The sequence below is a fragment of the Cyprinodon tularosa genome, unplaced genomic scaffold, assembly GCF_016077235.1.
Source record: "Cyprinodon tularosa strain WSP-4 unplaced genomic scaffold, ASM1607723v1 ctg13, whole genome shotgun sequence".
Classification (NCBI taxonomy): Eukaryota; Metazoa; Chordata; class Actinopteri; order Cyprinodontiformes; family Cyprinodontidae; genus Cyprinodon; species Cyprinodon tularosa.
In genome coordinates this window covers 2,383,155-2,405,196 of record NW_024038114.1, presented here as the reverse complement: position 1 = coordinate 2,405,196, position 22,042 = coordinate 2,383,155, and the positions used below count along the sequence as shown (strand labels likewise).

General features: G+C 41.6%; 1 protein-coding gene across 1 annotated transcript; it reads right to left on the bottom strand.

Moving 5' to 3' along the window:
* Positions 1-7,901: 7,901 nt before the first annotated feature.
* Positions 7,902-14,317, bottom strand: LOC119778070 (gastrula zinc finger protein XlCGF57.1-like). The gene is made up of 2 exons (XM_038277153.1): positions 14,101-14,317; positions 7,902-10,073 (listed from the first exon to the last, which is right to left on the bottom strand). Exons 1-2 carry the CDS (start codon positions 14,243-14,245, stop codon positions 8,830-8,832), a joined length of 1,389 nt encoding a protein of 462 aa, XP_038133081.1. The 5' UTR covers positions 14,246-14,317; the 3' UTR covers positions 7,902-8,829.
* Between the last annotated feature and the right edge of the window lie 7,725 nt (positions 14,318-22,042).

The window sequence follows — 22,042 nt, the reverse complement described above, 5'->3', positions numbered from 1 at the left end:
AGACAGGGCGTTCTGTTTATTAAAAAATATGCCCTATCAACTATCAGTTATACTTATGTTATTTTTCTTTAATCAAAATACTACCAGTCTTACAGGCATTTACGTCCTTCAGCCATTTGTGTACCTTTTTATAACAAAAAACTCCTCCCTGCATCCTATTGCCATGGTTTGTTGTGTGTTTCTGCTGAAGTTATTTTATTTTTGTTTTCCTGTAGTTTCATCGACAGCTCCTAAAATTCCCAATCTTGTTTTGAATTCTGTGCAATTGTCTTTTTGTCTGCTATCCACCACTATCTCTTTATGCCAGGTGTTTTTTTTTATTTAAAAGAAAGAAAGGACACTTTTCCTATTTGACTAAGAAAGCCTAATCTCATTATATCATGTTCTTTCCTATTTCCAAAAAAACTTTTTATGTATGGTTGTTATTTTCATCTACTATGAATTTTAAGTTTAAGTCCTGATTCTTTTTCCTCAAATTTATAAACAGGTATTATAATGCTATTCCTATTTGTCAAGGAATTTTAATGAAGTACATGTACAGCAATGTCTTATTCCTCATCACATATGGATATTCTTTGATGCAGTTGTAGAGTTTAGTTATTAAAACTTTTCTTTAATTTTTTAAGCTACTAGTACTGCTAAAGAGCTCAGCATCTCATGCTAGATTTTAATCAATTATTCATGCATTCATCAAAAATAAATAATACACCCAGTATGTCATCAGATAACTTGGGATACATTCTGCACCTCATTGGTCTGTGCTATTTAATTCACTCAAAGTGAAGTCCACATTAATCACACCATCATCTTCAGTGTCCCTTATTAAAAGATTTATATTATTCCCCAAAGTTTTTTTTTTGTTCAAGCTTGTCTTTCTTCTAAACTCCAATTTTCCCTGCTAGGAACTTTTATAAAGGGCTGAGCTTACAGTTTTTAAACTTTTTACTTTTATTATCTATAATAACTTTCTCAATACTCTTCATTATAGGATAACTATATGCTCTATTATTACCGGTACCTTACATTCTTTTGATAGTTTTCCAAACTTGATTAATGGAAGATTGCCTTCCTAAATTATCGCAGTTTGTTTATATCCATCCATCCATTTTCCTTCACACTTATCCCAGTTGGGGTGCCTATCTCCAGCTGTCTATGGGCAAGAGGCAGGGTACGCCCTGGACAGGTCGCCAGTCCATCGCAGGGCAACACAGAGACAAACAAGACAACCATTCATGTACACACACCTAAGGACAATTTAGAGAAGCCAACTAACCTAACAGTCATGTTTTTGGACTGTGGGAGGAAGCTAGAGTAACTGGAGAGAACTCATGCATGCACAGGGAGAACATACAAACTACATACAAAAAGACCCTGTGCCGGGTATCAAACCCGGAACACGGAACCACTGTGCAGCCCACCTTTTTTAGTTTATAGTCAATAAAATTCTAGAAACAAAGTTTTCTTTTCAATACTATAAAAGCTTTATTGCTGATCCTTACAGCTTTAGTACAGTCCTCTGTCCACCAAGGAACAATCTTAAATATCTGCTTATCTTTTCTTTCTGATTGTCTTCTCTGCTGCTTTATAAATAGCACTGCACAAAGAAAATTTTAAATTAACATTTTCTACCATATTTATCTTTTCTCATTTCTTTCAAAAAGTAATTGACATATATCCTACTTATCTCCATTAAAAACACCACTTTCCAACACCATCTATACATTGTTCCTCATATAAACTCCTATTTTAATTAATATTGGATAGTGATTGCTACCTAATGTGGTTTCTTTGTCAACTTTCCAAGAGAAGACTCCTGCAAATGACTCCGATACAAGTGTTTAATCAATAGCTGAAATTTTGCACATTAAACCATTCAGACACACAAGCTTCTTCATCTCTAATACATCTTCAGTGTAATCCCCGTTTATATAATTAAAGTTATCCCACAATGGATTATGAGGTTTTAAGTGTGCACATAATGTTGTGTTTGATCAAAAATATCTGTGATCTCCTTCATACTTTCCAATGATAATCTAGTAGGGATATAAAAGTTCAGCACTCTAACCATAACGTTCTTTATCCACACTTTAATCACAGTAAATTTAAGTCAACCATTGTCAGGACTCAGTCTCTGCTGGCCTGCTTTTTCCCTCTGCTCTCTCCACAGCTGACGGCAATTGACTGATGGGCGGGGTGCGCGCCCTCGGCGTGTGTTCAGCGGTGCTGGGCTGCACTATAAGATCTGCACTCTGACAGCAGGAGGACGCCAGAGTATTATCCGTTGTTGGTTCTGCTTGCCTTTTTCCCCCCCGAGGCTCAGGCGAAGCAGAGCAGCCTTCCGCCTCAGCTCGTTTCTGGCCCAGCTGATCCCTCGTCTCTGGCTCCTGGAAACCCACTCGGCTTCGTGGACCGCCGAACCGGGCCGTGGAAGGACCACCCCCGGATCCGTCTGGTTCCCCTGCTGTCTCAGGATTTGGCCAGCGCCGCTCGGACCCCGCCTGCGCCCTCCTCCACCGGTCAGCTGTCGGAACCTCTCCGCCTGCAGAGCTAAGTTCACTCAGCCCCCCCCCCCGGTCGTTCCCAAGCCTAAGTGGTAAGCCGGCGCGTCTCACCTTCTTCTTCTCCCTCTGCCCTTGCCTTCCTCCGCTAATTGTTTCCTCCCCTTAATCCCTAGATTGTTCGTGTTCCGCTCGAGAGATTCGCCTCGCGAACTCCTCTTCTGGTGGTCGTTTCCTAGAGGAGTTACGGATTATTATTTCCTTTAAGAATAAAACGTTAATCTGTGACCTGTTTTTCCTGAGTGTTCTGCATGTGGGTCAGACATATCAGACCAACCATGACAGATGAATACTCTGGCCAAACAGACCCAGCAGGCACTTTAGGCAGGGCGTTAGACGCCCAACAGGATAAGATTCGGGGGTTAGAAACGGTAGTTCGTTCGATGCAGGATCAGTTTCAGGGCATCTCTGCTCAGCCTAATCTGCTGACGGCCGCGCTCACCGCCGGTCCTGAACCTGCCGCTCCTGATCCAGCCGCTCCCGTCATGCTTAACCCCGCTTCCGACTCAGCGTCAGCTGATGCCCCTCCACTGATCCCTGAATCTTTCTCTCCCAGCCCCGACAAATTCTCGGGGGACAGTGGGGATTGTGGAGGTTTTCTTTTTCAGTGCTCTCTTGTTTTCAACCAGTCGCCTCGACGTTATGCTCAGGATTATGCCAAGATAGCTTTTATTTTACGTTTATTGACCGGGCGAGCATTAAGATGGGCTGAGTCCCGCTTTCCCGACTGTCAGAGTTTTGGTTATACCTTCTCTGAGTTTCTTTCTGAATTTAAAATGGTTTTCGCTGCTGATTCCGATGAGGTGCAGGATTCTCGTCGGCTTCTCGCCCTCAGGCAGCGAGGGAGGCGTGTAGCTGATTTTGCCATTGAGTTTCGCACGCTCGCGGCCGCCGCGGGCTGGGAACAGCGTGCTTTAAAAACAGTGTTTTTTCAGTCTTTGGACGATCCGTTAAAGGACGAACTCGCTCGCCTGGAGGAACCGGCGACCCTTAATGACATGATAACTTTGGCCATACGCTTAGACAACCGTATTAGGGGTAGCAGCCGGGGCAGAGCGGATAGGCCGCTTCCACCCAGGCCATTAATCCCGGATCGCCCTCCAACCCGATCCGCGACCGCCCCACCCTCTCCTCCGGAACCAATGCAGTTGGGCCGTTTAAGGCTCTCCCCTCAGGAGAGACAGAAACGTATGGATGCCAGATTGTGTCTCTATTGCGCCTCCTCAGACCACTTTATTAGCACCTGTCCTGAACGGCCAAAAGATCAGGTCCGCCGGCAGTAGCGGAGAACCCGGCGGGCCGATCCAAGATCTCTACCTCCCCGCGGCTTAGTCTCCCCGCCTTGGTTGTTACTCCGCAAGAAACTTTTAAGTTATCCGCCCTGCTCGACTCGGGGTGCGACTTTAATTTGATTGATCAATCCTTTGTGCACCAGGCTCGACTCGAGACTGTTCCTTTGAGTTCCTCTCTCAGGGTCTCCGCGTTAAATGGCGGAGCTCTCCCACAAATTACACACCAAACGAAGCCTCTTGAGCTAGTTGTTTCAGGTAATCACCGTGAACGGATTTCTTTTCTCGTGTTCCCCGTTCAGCATTCTCCGTTGGTTCTGGGCTTCTCTTGGTTGCAGTCGCATAACCCGCAGATTAACTGGGCCGACCGTCGTGTCGAATCTTGGTCACCTAACTGTTTATCGCGTTGTTTGCATGCAGCCGTGCCGACCAGCCCGGCCTCCGGTTTTTCCTCTGCCGAGATCGGCCCTGAGGATCTGGAACTGGTGCCAGTCCAGTATCAGGACCTTCGGAGGGTTTTCAGCAAATCACAGGCTTGCTTGTTACCTCCCCATCGCCCCTATGACTGCGCTATCGAGCTGTTACCCGGCGCTCCTCTACCGACCAGTAGGCTCTATAATATCTCCCAAACCGAGAGGCAGGCCATGGAGAAATATATTAACGAGTCGTTAGCCGCCGGCCTCATACGCCCCTCGTCTTCTCCCCTAGGAGCAGGGTTTTTCTTTGTCGGAAAGAAGGACGGGTCCCTACGTCCGTGCATTGATTACCATGGGTTAAACGCCATTACCGTTAAGAATAAGTATCCCCTACCGCTCCTCTCCTCAGCCCTCGAACCGGTACAATCGGCCACTATCTTTACGAAGTTAGATCTTCGCAACGCTTACCACTTGGTACGGGTCCGCCAGGGGGATGAGTGGAAAACGGCCTTCAAGACCCCCATAGGTCATTTCGAGTACCTCGTGATGCCTTTCGGCCTGTGCAATGCTCCCTCAGTTTTTCAGGCCCTCGTGAACGATGTCCTCAGAGACTTCTTGAATGTTTTTGTTTTTGTTTATCTGGATGATATCTTGATCTATTCCCGTGATTTGGCTGAGCATCAACACCACGTTCGTTTTGTCCTCCAGCGCCTCCTGGAGAACAAACTGTTTGTCAAAGCAGAGAAATGTGAGTTCCACAAGTCCTCAATTACCTTCCTTGGGCTCATCCTTGAAGGGGGACGTGTTCGACCCGACCCTGATAAGATTAAGGCTGTCCGTGACTGGCCCGTTCCTCAAAGCAGAAAGGAGCTGCAGCGTTTTCTTGGCTTCGCCAACTTCTATAGACGTTTTATCCGCAGCTACAGCCAGGTTGCCGCCCCCCTTCATGCTCTTACCTCTGTAAAGGTCCCCTTCCAGTGGAATCCTGAAGCTGAAGCAGCCTTCAGTTCTCTTAGGGCTAGGTTCTCCCAGGCACCCATACTTATTCACCCCGATCCCAAGAAACAGTTCACAGTTGAGATTGATGCCTCTGACACTGGTGTTGGCGCTGTGTTATCTCAACGGTCTGATCTGGACCAAAAGCTTCACCCCTGTGCTTTCTTTTCCCGACGTTTGTCTCCAGCAGAAAGAAACTACGACGTGGGGGACAGAGAGCTCCTGGCAATTAAACTCGCTCTTGAGGAGTGGCGCCATTGGCTGGAGGGTTCCGAGCAACCTGTGCAGATCTTGACTGACCACAAGAACCTGGCCTACCTACAATCAGCTAAGCGCCTCAACCCCAGGCAAGCACGTTGGTCACTTTTTTTTTCTCGGTTCAATCTAACCATCTCTTACCGCCCCGGGTCCAAGAACCAGAAGGCAGATGCATTGTCACACCTGCACTCCCCACCGGACTCTGAAGAGGAACCAGCCCCCATTCTGCCATCCTCCTGCACCTTCGGCGCGCTCAAGTGGGAGATCGAGAATCTAATCTCTCAAGCCCAACAGTCGGACCCGGACCCAGGTGACGGCCCACCTGACCGTGTCTATGTTCCTGCCTCCGTTCGTCCCCAGGTCTTACTATGGGCCCATTCAGAGAAGTTTTCTGGCCATCCCGGGGTGCACCGCACCTACTCCTTCCTCTCCCGTCACTTCTGGTGGCCCCACATGTCCCGCGACACTAGAGACTTTGTGCGCTCCTGTCCTGTTTGCTCCCAAAACAAGGATTCTAACAGACCCCCTGCCGGTCTCCTACAGCCACTTCCTGTTCCAGGACGCCCCTGGTCCCATATCGCTCTAGATTTCGTTACTGGTCTTCCCTCCTCCAACGGTTTCACGACTATCCTCACGATCATTGATCGCTTTTCTAAGGCTTGTCACCTCGTCGCCCTACGTAAGCTCCCTTCCGCCCTGCAAACGGCCCAGCTCCTGGTTCGACATGTTTTCCGCCTCCATGGGATCCCCCAGGACATCCTGTCTGACCGTGGTCCACAGTTTGTTTCCAAGGTCTGGAAGGAGTTTGCCTCAGCCCTGGGGGCCAGGTATACCCTCACTTCTGGTTACCACCCGCAAACTAACGGTCAGACGGAGCGCATGAACCAGGAGCTGGAGGCCGCTCTCCGCTGCCTCACCTCATCTAATCCTTCAGATTGGAGCAAATACCTATCCTGGGTTGAGTACGCCCACAACACCCAAGTTTCCTCTGCCACCGGAGTCTCGCCTTTTGAAGCCTCCCTAGGCTACCAGCCTCCCCTGTTCCCCTCTGAAGAGAAACAAGTTGCGGTCCCCTCCGTCCACCACCACATTCTCCGTTGTAGACACTTCTGGGCTCAGACCATTCGGGCCCTCCAAGGAACGGCGGAGCGGAACCGCCGATTCGCCGACCGGAAACGTGTCCCGGCGCCCCATTACCAACCCGGTCAGCGGGTCTGGCTCTCTACTAGGGATCTCCCCTCCCGTTCCTCCCACAGGAAACTATCCCCCCGTTTTTCTGGACCTTACGAGATAACCTCCATCGTCAGTCCCACTGCAGTCCGTCTCCGTCTCCCATCCCACTCTAGAGTTCACCCCACGTTCCACGTTTCCCGAATTAAGCCCGTCGTCTCTAGTCCCTTGTGCCCTCCGGCCGAACCCCCCCCAACCACCCCGGACCTCCAGGGACGCCGGATCCGTGGGATCGTGGACTCCTGTCGCCGGGGTAGAGGTTTTCAATACCTCGTCGACTGGGAGGGCTGCGGTCCCGAGGACCGGTCATGGGTTCCCGGTTCCTGGATCACTGACCAGTCACTCCTTGAGTCCTTCCGGTCTTCCCGTCCCTCCACGTCTTCCTCTCGGTCCCCTGGTGGTGACCGTTGAGGGGGGGGTGGTGTCAGGACTCAGTCTCTGCTGGCCTGCTTTTTCCCTCTGCTCTCTCCACAGCTGACGGCAATTGACTGATGGGCGGGGTGCGCGCCCTCGGCGTGTGTTCAGCGGCGCTGGGCTGCACTATAAGATCTGCACTCTGACAGCAGGAGGACGCCAGAGTATTATCCGTTGTTGGTTCTGCTTGCCTTTTTCCCCCCCGAGGCTCAGGCGAAGCAGAGCAGCCTTCCGCCTCAGCTCGTTTCTGGCCCAGCTGATCCCTCGTCTCTGGCTCCTGGAAACCCACTCGGCTTCGTGGACCGCCGAACCGGGCCGTGGAAGGACCACCCCCGGATCCGTCTGGTTCCCCTGCTGTCTCAGGATTTGGCCAGCGCCGCTCGGACCCCGCCTGCGCCCTCCTCCACCGGTCAGCTGTCGGAACCTCTCCGCCTGCAGAGCTAAGTTCACTCAGCCCCCCCCCCCCGGTCGTTCCCAAGCCTAAGTGGTAAGCCGGCGCGTCTCACCTTCTTCTTCTCCCTCTGCCCTTGCCTTCCTCCGCTAATTGTTTCCTCCCCTTAATCCCTAGATTGTTCGTGTTCCGCTCGAGAGATTCGCCTCGCGAACTCCTCTTCTGGTGGTCGTTTCCTAGAGGAGTTACGGATTATTATTTCCTTTAAAAATAAAACGTTAATCTGTGACCTGTTTTTCCTGAGTGTTCTGCATGTGGGTCAGACATATCAGACCAACCATGACAACCATAAATTCACAATAAACAAAAATTATACATCCTCCACAATTTTCTTCCTGTCTATCTCTACGAATACAATCATATGCCCTGATAACAAAATCCAAAGTTGGTTTATTCCATGTTTCCTGCACACAGAGTTCATCAGGTTTGTTCCTATTATTTTGCACATATTTCCTGACCAATAGCAAGTTTATAGAAACCCTTATGACCAATCATTTCAGCAGCTGAACTATAGTAATAAACCATATAAAAAAAAAAAGCTAAAATCCCCTTTCAAACAAAAGGCAGTTTTTAAAGTAGTTTTTAAAGTCACAGTGTCCTTGTTTTTTTTTTAAAGCAATAACACTGTGCCTCCGCTTCTAAGGGTAGCGTTCCCACTTTGGGAATTAGTCATGTAACCTGTTAAGCCTCAGAACTAATTTCCAACAAAATATTAAAACATTACTCCAAATCTTATTGCAAACTTTGGTACATGTGTAAGGTAACAAAATAGCAATAGCAGTTCCTATGTTTTAGAGAAACATCTGTACTAACAATTTAGCCTAAGTTTTGTCTCTATTCTTTTATTAAACTGAGATTGTGATGCGGAAACAGAGATCTTCCACATCCATCTAATTTGATTTCAGATTGACTTTGAAGCAAACTGATCTTGTCTGAATTTCAGTGGTCTAAAATTCAGTGAGTGGTTGAATTCAGTTTTTTCCTCAAAACAATACTTCTGCTTCTCCAGACTTCAATTTGTTAAATAATCAACTTAAAACACCCCAGTATGGGAAAATTTATCAAAACTCACATTCCACATTCTCATCTGTGTAATTTTTCAAGTCGACAGCAAAACCACTGAAAGTCTTCCCCACGAAACCGACAAGCAAACTTGAGTTTTCATAGTAAAAAGCTGCTACCGCTTGGTTCTGACGCATCACACAGAGCAGATGCTTCTAGCTAATATGAGTCTTCATATGTTTAGTCAAACTACTCTTCAGGCTGTATGTTTTCGTACACGCGTTGCATGTAAAAGGTTTCTCCCCCGTGTGGGATCTCATATGTCTGTTCAGACGGCTCTTTAGACCAAACGTTCTCTGACAAGTGTGACATGAAAAGGGCTTCTCTCCTGTATGAATTCTCATGTGGTTATTCAGACTACTTCTGAGGCTGAAGGCCTTTTTACACATATCGCACAGAAAAGGCTTTTCCCCCGTGTGAGTTCTCATGTGATCCGTTAAACAGCTCTTCTGAGAAAACCTTTTTGCACAGATCGCGCAGGAGAAAGGTCTCTCCCCTGTGTGGATTCTCAGGTGCTTGTTTAAATGATTTTTGGAGTTAAAACTTTTTTCACAGGCCAAACACTGAAATGGTTTCTCACCAGTGTGAGTCCTCATGTGTTCGGTTAAATTACACTTTAGACTGAACCTTTTTTCACAGGTCAGGCAGGAGAAAGGCCTTTCGCCTGTGTGGATTCGCATATGCTTATTCAAATGGTTCTTTGAGGGAAAACATTTCTCACAGGCCGGACATGGAAAAGGCTTCTCCCCCGTGTGGGTTCTGATGTGTTCGGTTAAAATACATTTAAGGCTGAAGCTTTTCCCACAGGTCGCACATGGAAAAGGCTTCTCACCAGTGTGTGTTCTCAAGTGAAGAGTTAAATTTGATTTTGTTGTAAAACCTTTGCCGCAAGTGTCACATGAGAAAGGCCTCTCCCCTGTGTGACTTCTCATGTGTATAGTCAAGTTGCTGTTTTGAGAAAAGCTTTTATCACACAGGTTACATGAATATTGCTTCTTGTCTTTGTGAGTGCTGTGCTCCTCCTGCTGTGACGCCACAGAATACCGACGATCCAGCCGGGTATTCTCATCCCACACATTCAGCATTTGCTCTTCATCACTCTTTGACCCTGACTCTTCTGAATCGCTTCCTCCCTGATCCTGGTTATCCACTTCAGGAGAGTCCTGGGAGACGAGTTGGAACCAGTTTGGTTCTGGTTCCTCATCAGTAGGAGTCACTGTAAAGGCATCCGAATCCTCCTTCAGCACAAGCTGCTCTTCATCTCTGCAGATGCAGAGCTCCATCTCTTCCTCTTTTATCTGCAGTTCTGGCTCCTCCTGGTCCAAACTGAGGTTCCTCTTGTGGCTGTGGAGAGGATCAGCCAGAGCATCCTCTTTCCAAACGCCATGCTGTTGGAGATCTGGACAGCAGAAGAGAAAAAAATACTTAAATCCAAGGGTTAAAGTACACAGCATAGGTCAGCTACTAGTCTGAAGGTGTGTTAATGTCCATCCCATCAATCCTACAGCTGCATTTGATTGAATGGCAGACAAAGCTTTTGATTGTATTGAATTTGGTGCAGCGTCACTCCTACTTTCCCAGTTTGAAAAATAAAAATCACAAAACTCATTCCTTTTTACTTAAAAATAATGAGTTTCTTGCATAGTTGGGGGCTGGAAATGTATGAATGCCACCTATGACTGTAATTAAGACAACGGTATTTAGAAAGTTAACTTTACAGCTAAAACAGGACGACATCAGTGGAAAAGAGAACAGGCTAGCTAGTCGAATTCAGCTAACTAGCTAGCTAACATTAGCCTTATTAAATGGGAAGATTAGCACTTAGATCAAATTTTACGTTTTATTTTTCTATCCAAATTTTGCCAATTTTTTACAATTTACTGGAAAAATACTTAAAAATCATCTTTAGCTTTAAAATACCCTGAACTAGATTTATCTAACAACTTCTTAATTAAGTAGCTTATAAGTTTTGATTTATCTCAATATCTTTAGTTAAAAATCCTCACAGCTAATACGCTCACCTGTGTTCTTTAATTAAAAAAGAAAGAAAAGTCCTAGCTTTATAAAATCACTAATAATCAACATGATGCTAGCTATAACAGTGTATTAACTGTTGTATTTTTTCAAAAACAAAAATTGAAAGGTATAATATATCTAAACGCTAAACAAACACAGATAGGGCAGACAAGTAAATGGGGTAAAATGTCAGCTTGAAGTGTTTGTTTTTTGAGCACATAAAATGATTTGAGCAAATCTCAATTTTCAACAGTAGCTATAAGCAGGAGCTTAGCTAGAAACTTGGGGTTACACGTATTTTTTTTCTCCCTCTCCTTATTTGAAGATAATTAGCTACTTTTCTAGATGCGTTTTATGAACCATTTAGGGCTGCAAATAAAGATTAAATTGATTCTGTGCCTGCTCAACACCTTACAATGAGCAGAGCTGTCGATCGCTCCAAGATGGCGCCACTAAATCTCGTCATCAACCTTAGGAGAAAGCAGTTGATGCAGGCTCTACTCTTCTTTCTATGTCTATGGTTGTTGGCATAGACGCACATATAAGAATATACTTTTCTACAAGTATAAATAAATCTGCACGAAAGCCATTTCCATTAAGATGTTCCATTTGCCCTCAGATCTTAATAAAAAGAATAAGAAGCACTGAGACTTTTTGTGTCACCTTGTTAAATGGCAAAGCTCAGTCTGTCTTAGAAGGAAGTACTTTCCTTCAACACTGAGAATGATTGTTTTCTACTTTCAGCTACTTTAGATCGCCAATAAAAAATAAAATCATAGCAAATACAGGTAAAATGTTGAGACTCCAGAAGATATATTATCCTTAAGAAACGGGTGCAATACAGTTTGTGTGATGACGTCATAAGAAGGTGCAGGGCCCCGAGTAGATTGGGTACCTACACCATCTTTTTTTTTGTTTTACCTCCAATGCAGCAGTGAACTATGACACTTAAGAGCAGCATATACTATTGCAGTGATGATGACTCACATGGATACATTCATTATCCAAACGTTTAACTTATTTGAAAAAATAATAAAACATTTTATCATATATTTCAGTTATATTAAATATGAAATATATACTAAATATGACAAGATATTCTGATAATCATTCCAACTTACAACACTCCCTCTATGAGAAAAAATTCTTGTTAAACTGTTTGTCTTTTCTGCCAAAAACAAACAAAATATACATACTTTCACATGGTAAACTTATGAGTCATGTAGAGAGGGTGTTTTCTCAGAAAGTCATTCTTATGAATCCTAATGGGCAAAATGTTCCTATTATACTTTTAACGCTGTCAGCTCGAGTTTATGTTGGAGCATAACATGATGTGTCTGACAGACAGATGTTTGATTTTTCATATTTATCCAAAGCATGATTGACTGTGTTAATGTTAAATTTATTAATGAAACTACAGTTCTTAGCAAAAAAATACATTTTTATACAGCATTTTCCAGATTACACAAAAGCACATTTATAAAGGTGAAGGAAAAGGAGGAAAACAACTGGGATTTCTCTGAGAAAAAGCAAAGAATGGTTCTCCTTATAATGAGCCTTCTTTTATAGATCTTACAAAATCATATTACTTCATAGTTTGATCATCTGCTGTCAAAAGGCAAAAAGTGCTGGGTTTACTCTGAGACAGTTGCTGCTGTTTTCAACCGGGGGGATTTACCATTAGTCAATACTAGGCAGTTAAATAGGGCCCCAAGTTCCTGGGGGCCCCATAAAACTCTGTTTACATGTAAAGTTAATACAACTATTCCTTATTTGTGAACATTAATTGTGTTTTTGATAGAAATCCTTTCACCAAAATGCCATCAGAACGCTTGAATATTAAGTGTATCATTTGCATTGAAAGATCGTGTTCAGAAAGGTCCAAACAGACAGCAGCAAATCAAAAAACGGTGCCTATCTGGTGGCATTTTTCTGCTACTGGAGGCTTTGGAAACCATATATAAAAGCAGCAAACTCTGCTCTCCAGAGCAAGTAGATTCATAACCCCGCCTCCTGTCAGCTGAATACAAAACATAGAGAGGCTCCTCAATACATCACTGATCTCCTCCAGATTTATTCTACGGCACGTTCTCTGAGGTCTGAGGGCCATCTTCAGTTAATAGTGCCTAAGATGAGGCTTAAAACCAGAGGGGGCAGAGCCTTTTCTGTAGTTGGCCCCAGACTTTGGAATATTTTGCCCTTCCATATACGGACTGCCTCTACTGTGTTGTGTTTTAAGTCTCGTCTTAAGACCCACTTTTACTCTTTAGCTTTTAACAACGTGTAGTTTGTGTGGTCCTCTGTGTCCTTTTTAGTTTATTTATTGATGTATTGTGTTTATGTGTTGTTGTGTTGTTGTTTATTATTAGTTATGTCCAGCACATTGGAAACTTTTTCTGTAATTAAATGTGCTATATAAATAAAGTGGATTGGATTGGATAGGAAAAGAACAGGAAAAGGGACAAGAAAAGAGGGACAAAACATAGAACAAATCATGTATATCTATTTTATTAAAATTTCTGTATATCTGTATATTTGGTCTGTTTAATGTGTTGTCTTCTCAATTCAGAGGGCCCCCTGCCTGTCTTTGCCTAGGGCCCCAAAGTTCCTAAATCCGCCCCTGATTTCAACTCAAAGTGAACTTTGATACCAATCTCTCCTGTAAAAAAAAACAAAAAAAAACACTCTTTTTGTTCTTGTAGCCTGATAAAATGAAATGTTTTCTACCTTTCACTCCTCATTGAAAGATCACAGGATTTGTTAATGTGGCGATACATCTCTATAATCATCAAATAAAAAATAAAAAACTGTTTGTCTATAGCTCTTTATTTATGGACCCTCCCTAAGATAGGTAAAGTTTTATTTTAACTAAATCACAATCTGTAAACCATCAACTCTTCATTCTTTCCAGTTGGCAGATTTAGCTTGCTATAATCTAACAAACTGTACACTGATAGTGAAGTATTTAAAGCTTAAATGTTGGCATAAAGCACTTTCTTTCAGGACTTTTGCCAAAGCCACATATCAGATGCTGTAAATACATGGAGATGCATGAAAATATTATATATAAATAGAATATTTTTATGGGAGAACAGTGGGATTTACTTTTTTTTATTATTATGTTAGCTATGATTAGCAAAACAGGGTTAGGATTCATTACAAAATAGACATTTTCACAAGTAGATATTGTGAAATAATTTGTGGGTCACTGAGATTGAACATGAAACATCCCATTCAGAGGGAACCTGATATTTTTATCTGTTATATCAGCGGGCAGCCATATTGGATGCTGATCTCTGTTAAACCTCAAGGAGCCGAGATTTCAGTTTCTATGTGACCACGTCTTCGCCTAAGGAAAATGAACGAACATTTGAACAATTTTACCGACGTTAGTATCGCTTATTTAATACCTCGCCGGTTGACATCCAACGGAGTTGGTGGATCATCGATTTCGTCCTCTGATTTTACGATAACTTCCTCAAAATCTGGCAACGTTTCTTCATCAGATGTTAAATTCTCTTGTGCAAAGTCACTCTGAGACCGAATAAACGCCATCCTTAAAATAAACACTCACATTTTCAGATAATCTGCTATTTCTGAAATGACTCTTCTTCTTGGTGCTTACTGTAGTTGGCAAACAAGAGATTTCTGCAATAGCGCCATCAACTGGTATGGAGTAGAAGATCAGAAGGTTCTTTTCCCCCAGAATGATTCAAAGCAGAAGTTAATATTTTTGAAACATTTAGATATTTTCACAGCAAAATTACAGTTTTTAAAAATAGTTTTAAATAGTTTTCACTGCATATTAGTTTAATTTGTTTTATTCTATAATAGTGACAGCCTTTCAAATCTTTTATATATTTTTTTCATAATATTAACAAAAATGTTCCCGTTCAGGATCACTGCATCATTTCATTGAATCTGTTGAATTTTTAGCCCAAACACATTATAAAACCCTTTAAGGGATTTATCTGTAAAATCAAGAATTAAATTTTCTGTTTATCAGAATTTAATTCTAAACAATTAATCACCGTAATAAAGGAATATGTAATAAAAAGAAGATGTTATAAATTATTTCAGTCTCAAAATTATCCTATGGCAATAAAAAAATGCTTTTAAAAGCTTAAACAATGCAAGAGGAACTATGCCGTTTCTGTAAAATAAAAACAGTTTAAAGAGTATAATAAATGTCCCTATTAAATGAAAGACAAAGTTTAAGTCACCAAACTACTGAATAGAAGGAAAGAATAAACAATAGTTTTAAGATTGGTTGGTAGCTAATTTCACTCATTTTAATGTGTTTAAGGGACCAGAAATATTGTCTAAACCTTAAAAATTATTTGGCAAATTTTTTAAAAAATTTTTCCATAAAAATTTAAGCTGGTGTTTTAAGACTTCTGTTTTACACTGATCTACATACTCTTAACTATTTAAAAACGCAGCCATCTACAAAATGTTTATGAAGAACGTACAGCAAGAAACATTCAGTCAATTTTTATTCTTTTTCTATTACGCAGGAAATACCTTAAAAACATTGAGATATAAGCTATGCCAGCATTTTATGGAAAAATGAAAACAACCACCTTTGCACATTTTGTTCTTACAAATTCTAATGATTTTACACAATTTGTCTCATTTTTCCAATGGGATATAAATGGTTTACATTTAAAGAAACGGCATTTGTGTACATAAAATTTTACCAATAAAAGTAAAATATTTCCACCAACTTCATTACCTCTCCAATTTTCTTAACTATACCAGATAACACTTCTCTTAAATGCTCATAGTGGTCTCTCTAATGTTCAGGTCCGTTGCCGCCTCTCACTTGGATTCTCACTTGGATGTTACTGCCACCTACTGGACAGGATGTAAACCGCAGGATGAATTGAATTACATCATCATATTCCATATAGCCTACCTTTATTTCCCCCTTAAAGTATTACTATTACAAGCAGTATTATTTCTTGGACATTAATATTTTTACTGTTCCTGCTCTTTTTGAATATCTGAACTGCCTAATGATCAACATTTCCACACTATCAACACATCAAAGGTTCCCAAAGTGATTATATACTGAAACATTTTCAGCCATATCACAGCCATGCAAAGGAAATACTAAGGATAAGTGATACCCAAATCTACCAAATTATTATGAGGTTATAAGAAATCAAAAACTAATTACTTAACTGCAATCTGTATCCAGCAGTTTCACTTCAAATGTGTAATTGGTGAAAAAAAATCAGCTCAGTTGGTTTGAGACTTTGTCAGGCCTACAGTTTTCAATCAGGCGGTCTGTGCTGATTGAGTTCTTCCTTTAATATGACAATTTCTTTAAATTCTGCGACTGTTTCTTGTATTATAAATCTCAAGTTATTTGGTTGTTGACAAAATTTCCCATTCTAAACTACATATATTCTTTCAGGAAACTCCATACATTTTAATCCACAGAAAACCACTATTTCCCAAATAACTCCAAGCAGAGGGAAAACACTCTGAATCATCTTTCTTATTTCTGACTGAGATCGGAGCCATCGTTGTGGTGCTTTTCTCCCAATGGCTGTTGCCACCGTAGAAAGCAGATTACTATCCAAGAACAGAAATAAGCTTTATTGGTGAAATTTGTGCTAACAAACAAGGGATTTATATCTGGTTACACTTTACTCTCAATGTAGAGACTTTTTGTATATAAATATACACATATGGTGGTATATAAAACAGTATTTTTTTTTATAAATCAAACGTAAACGTTTCAGTTAAAAAACAAATTGGATTACAGCAACAGGATAAGTCAAGTCAAGTCAGCTTTTATTGTCACTTTCTTCATATGTACAAGACATACAAGGGAAATGAAATTACGTTTACTCTCTAGAAATATACAAATATACAAGAAATATACAAGACTGACATTTAAAAACTGACATAAAGTGCGGGACATGACAGGTAACAGTGATAAGATAAATATGAAGTATAGACATTACAATAAAATCAATAAATTGTTATTACAGGCTGAGGTAGTGCAGGTAAGGTGAAGTCTCTGGTACAGTGTATGTGTGTGTGTGTGTGAGAGGTGTGTGGGTGTGTGTGTGTGTGTGTATGAGAGGCAGGGGCGGATCTAGAAAAATATTGAGCTGACTGAGCTGTGCTAAAGTGATCATTATTGAATTGAGTTTTTGAAATAAATAAACTTTCAGTTATGATTCTAAAAAGAAAAGAACCTGCAATTCTATGTATTTTTATTATATTTGTTGAATCTTTTAGGATAACCTGAGGGACACATTAAAAAGATGTTTCCGTACTTATTCTAGAATGTTCTGTTATGGGCATCATAAGCGTCGTTAGACCTATTTAAGGGTGGCTTCAGTCACCCTTTCTTTGGCATTAGCCACCCTATAATTATTTTGCGATTAAAAAAAATATATATTTTTTTTCTGTATTTATTTTTTCCTCATATTTTCCAAAAACAAATGCAGTAAAGCACCGAATAAAAGCCATAAAGAAGACAAGTTAATCTGAACAATCATAGGCGTAACTTCTTTAAGGACTGGTGTGGACATGTCCCCACCAATATTTTGTACACGTATTTTGCTTTCGGTGCTGTGTTTATCTGATTAAAACCCCATTCATGCCGCTCCTCAGAAAGAAAATAAAAAAAAGTTCTCCCCGCTGCTCACCGTCCACAAACCCCGACAAAAAACTCAGAAAAAAGAATCTGTTGGCTCTCGCTTTCTCCCCATCACCCCCCTCCAACCTCTCCCCATAACATTTGAATTGAAGATATCCGCGGGTAACGGGTCGGGTTCGGTAGTCATCCTAACGGGTTCGGGCGGGTGCGGGTTGGTAAAACTCGACCCGTGCAGGTCTCTAAGCTACACTACATTCAGTATCGTTGCCATAGAAACAGACAACAGCGCCAATATATCAGAACTATACTAAAACACACGCAAATAATTTCCCACATAAAAAACAGGACTTTCAGTCCATTACAGTTTTCCGTTTTTAGAGGGTTGTTTATTTTGCGTTTATTAAGTGATGGCTGTGGTATATTAGCTTTCACTGCTATAAGCTTTCGCAGCAGTGATTGATTAATTTAAACACCTGCTCTACTGATGGTCTATCGGAGTTGGTGTTTAGGTTGAACATAAAGAACACCTTTTATTTGAAGCTTCTTGTAGCTACTGTTTTAATCCCGGCTTTACTTAAAACTTTTTCCTGACTTTGATAGTGTTGCCATTCAGTAGCAAGCACTGCGCCCCTTTTTCTTTTATATGTACACGTACATTTAAGATTTAGCGTGTTATGTTGACAACTCATGAGCAAGCTGCTTTGCAGGTATGAAGCCAGCAACAGGACGGCAGATAGGCAGCTGACAGATAACCCAGCTGACAGGCGAACAACGCAGGCGAACAGTCGTAACCTAGCAGGAAGGTAAGGATAGGATCTTGCAGGTGTGACGTCACTCTGCAGGGGGTCCAAAGATAAAAGATTTAAACAATTTTGGCATTGGAATTTCAGATTTAAGGGAGTTAGAAAGTTCACTTAGTAAAAGTGCAAATAATAAATCTGATTACCGATTACTTTTAAGCTGGTTGAACATACTGCGACAGACTGGTGACCTGTCCAGGGTGATCCCACCTCTCACCCAGAACGTGGCTAGAGATATGCACCAGCACCTCCTGATCCCACTGAGGGATAAGGTTAAAGAAAATGGATGGTTGAACATAGTCCGCTCTCCCAGATTCTATCAAATCAGTATTGATACCCTCAGGGGCGGATTTAGGAAATTTGGGGCCCTAGGCAAAGACAGGCAGGGGGCCCCCTGAGAAGAAAACCCATAAAACAGACCCATTCTACAGATAGAGAAATGTTAATAGAATAGACATCCATTATTTGTTCTAGGTTTTGTCCCTCTCTTCTTGTCCCTTTTTCCTCTCTATTTATCAGCGTTCTGATGGCATTTTAGCCAAAGGATTTTTATCAAAAACATAATTAATGTGCACAAATAAGGATTAGTTGTATTAACCATACATGGAAACAGAGTTTTATGGGGCCCCCAGGAACTTGGGGCCCTAGGCAACTGCCTAGTATTGCTGGTGGATGTTCCAGAAAGACAGAGTTGCTTAATCATATTCTGCTTAAGGTCCCATAAGATCTTGTCCGAGTCCTGGTTTAAAAGTAAATTAATTTTAAAAAGTGACCTAAAATTGACTGTCAATAAATGTTCTACAAAATTGATATATTTCTTTGATTTGTACTGTCTGTTTAGATTTATGTGATATTTTTTGCACAAAATATATAAGTGAATATTGTAACAGTTATGTTTTCAACTGTAAGCATTAAATTGATAAATGTTATTCGCATTTTTTTGGCTTTATCCTTTCCAACAAAAAAAAAAGGCGTCGCGCAGGTAGCTCCCTTTCCTTATGAGCCGTCCCCACCAACTTTCAACACAAAGTTACACCCTTGTCTTAGACAACGCCTTAGCAGGTGCACTGAAAAAATTCGGCGCGCGCATTATCTTCTAGGGGCTGAGCCACCCATGTCTCTTAAACCTAGAGATGCCCCTGATGGGCATTGTCATTTTAAAAAAAATCCTCTATGTTTGATATTATGCTTGAGTATTTTCTCAAACAAGATAGAAAAAATTATAGCTATCCTTGGAAACCGTTTTAAGATCTCTTCTGTCTTCTTCCTCCATAAATCTATTCATGCTCTGTTTTTTTGTTGTTGTTGTTGACTATGTTCTTCATTGGTGGGTAGGAAGGGAAAGAGTCTGTTATAATCAGCTGATTTCTTCAAAAGCACTTTCTGTGGCACATAGCTTTATAAAAAGCACTAATAAGCAGAGATGGCAAAAGTACTCACTTTCCGTACTTGAGTAAAAGTACAGATACTTGTGTTAAAAAATACTCTGGTAAAAGTGGAAGTACTGATTAAACTTCTTTACTCAAGTAAAAGTAACAAAGTACAGGCTTGTAAATTTACTTAAAGTATAAAAGTAAAAGTAGAAACCACTTTTTTCATGTCGTTGCCTACATTTTAAATGGATGTCTGCCAATAGGACTAGATCTCCGTTGTGTTCATATTCAATCATCTCGTCGTCCATACTACTATGCTAACGCCACCGCCACCAAGCTGCAATGATTTGCCGCGAATGAATACCGCCGAATCTGTCGATTCATCTTGTAGTGGTGTGTCAAATGCAACGTAGATTCCCATCCAATTAGATTGAATTTGGTATTGATGATGTGAAAAATAATAACGTTAACTCCATTGAAATGATTCAAAACTAAAGTAACGAACCAATTTTTTAAAATGTAAGGAGTAGAAAGTACAGATATTTGTGTAAAAATATAAGGAGTAGAAGTAAAAAGTCGCCATAAAAATAAGTAGTAAAGTAAAGTAAAAATATCAGAAAAATCTACTTGAGTACAGTAACGAAGTATTTGTACTTCGTTACTTCCCTTCTCTGCTAATAAGCCCTATTAAGCTAAATCGACCAGAGTTTGTTTGTTTCTTTTGTGCAGGTCTGATTTAGGCCCAGCAAAATCTGGTCCAGACCAAATAACTGGATCGAGTCTAACATGCGGAAATGGTCTTGATCCACTTCCTATTGGACTCTGGTGCAGGTTGCTTCAGGAATCATTACAAACTGGCCTCAGTCTCACCCATATTCAAAAAGTTCAGAGGTTTTGGGCTTAGCAAGCTACTGTTGTAGTAAATGTAATACGGAAACTATACCTGATCCACCTTATGTTGCCTAGCAACATCGCTACCAGCATGTGTTGAATCTTCTTGTGTGGTATAAGGTAGGTAATGAGGTCTTTGAAGACAGTAATACTTTAGTTAAATACTGTTTATAAATGTCTGTGTTTGATTGTAAAACTGAAATACATAACTATGAGAAATCTTAAAAAAAATTCTAGGACAATTACATGTCAAAGCATATATTTTTCTTTGAATAACTTTTTATATGATCATTAAAAGAAAACCAAAAATAACCCAAACTGAACAAAGAAGAAAGTTATTGTTTAAAAAACAGCTAATCTATTTTAAAAAATGCATTCCGTGTTCAGCAGTTGGGATTAGAATGTTCGATAACACCTGGCATGTGATGTCACAAAGAGACTGCTGATGACATCACAGACTTTGGAAGGGATCGGAGCATAAACCCACCCAGTGTTCTTATCTGTTCCCGACGTTTATCACGACAGATCCCTTTTGAGATAGCACGTTCGAACCTTAGCGAAACAAGCCAGACATCGTTCTCAGATATCACACGCCTTTTAGGTAGATATTCTGATTGATAGAAAGTTAGCCATGGAGCAAAAACAGTTTGTTTTTGGAAATGAAACCTCTCCAGCTAAACTTTCATGGGAAGACATGGTAGACCTCCCCATCCAGGTCGACTATGATGCCATTATTTTCCCAACTGAAGATGGCAGCTCTGTCACCAGCGAGCTGCATCTCAGCAAAGCAGAAGATGGTCCAGAGATCCAAGGGGAAGCGGTTTCTTCTGCTACCATTGAGGCTCCCCCCTTAGCGGAGGTTCAGCTGAAATCATCTATCGATTCAGATGAGGTCCAGCAAGCATGTCAGCCATCTCTGAGGTTAGAAGAACTAAAGACTCACCCCAGTTCGGGTCTTTCTTCTGAAGCACCGTACTCACACCATCATGGTAAGTGTTTTATAGGTCAATACAAACATGCAGTTTGGCCACATTTTGATAACCCAGTTCATTATGTGTCTTCCAAACCAGATAAAAACAAGAGAAAGCCATGGCACACCGGGACCAACAGAAAAACTGATGTTGACCGCCCCAAGTTCTATCAAAGCAACAGGATGCCACGCCATGCGTCAGCGGTTACGATGATCCCTCGCTCGATGTGCATCGAAGAGGCTATCAAACATATCAACGATCTCACTCAGCAGGTTACTGCTCTAAAACAAGAGCTGCACCAGAGGACTTGTGATCTGCATGAGGAAAGAGAACAAAGAATCGAGTTTCAGGTTGACTGCAAAACTCAGATGAAACAAATCGCAGAACTGGAAAAAAGTTTAGAAAGTGAACGTCGCATGAGACTCAAAAGTGAAGAGAAAGAGGAGAAGCAGGAAACATTCACTGTAACCCAGCCTAAAGGTGCGTCAAAGTTACCATGCATTCCCACAGTTACAGTGTGCGTCAGTGTCCTGCATGAGCTTGCCTTCCTTAAGAGGCAGGCTGAGAAAAACGCCAGTAGAGAAGGGAGGATGGCAGAGGCTTTTGTAGTAGAACGAGAGCTGAGGCTAAAATACGAGGAACAGCTGAAGACTAAAACTGAAAATGACTCCAGACTCAAGGAACAGGAGGAACTG

What these genes read in the sequence shown, in the direction of transcription:
- LOC119778070 (XM_038277153.1), bottom strand. Translation starts at nt 14,245, where the DNA reads ATGGCGTTTATTCGGTCTCAGAGTGACTTTGCACAAGAGAATTTAACA. An exon ending in GTTGGATGTCAACCGGCGAG is followed by an intron (nt 10,074 to 14,100) that starts GTATTAAATAAG and finishes TCTGCTGTCCAG; the next exon opens with ATCTCCAACAGCATGGCGTT.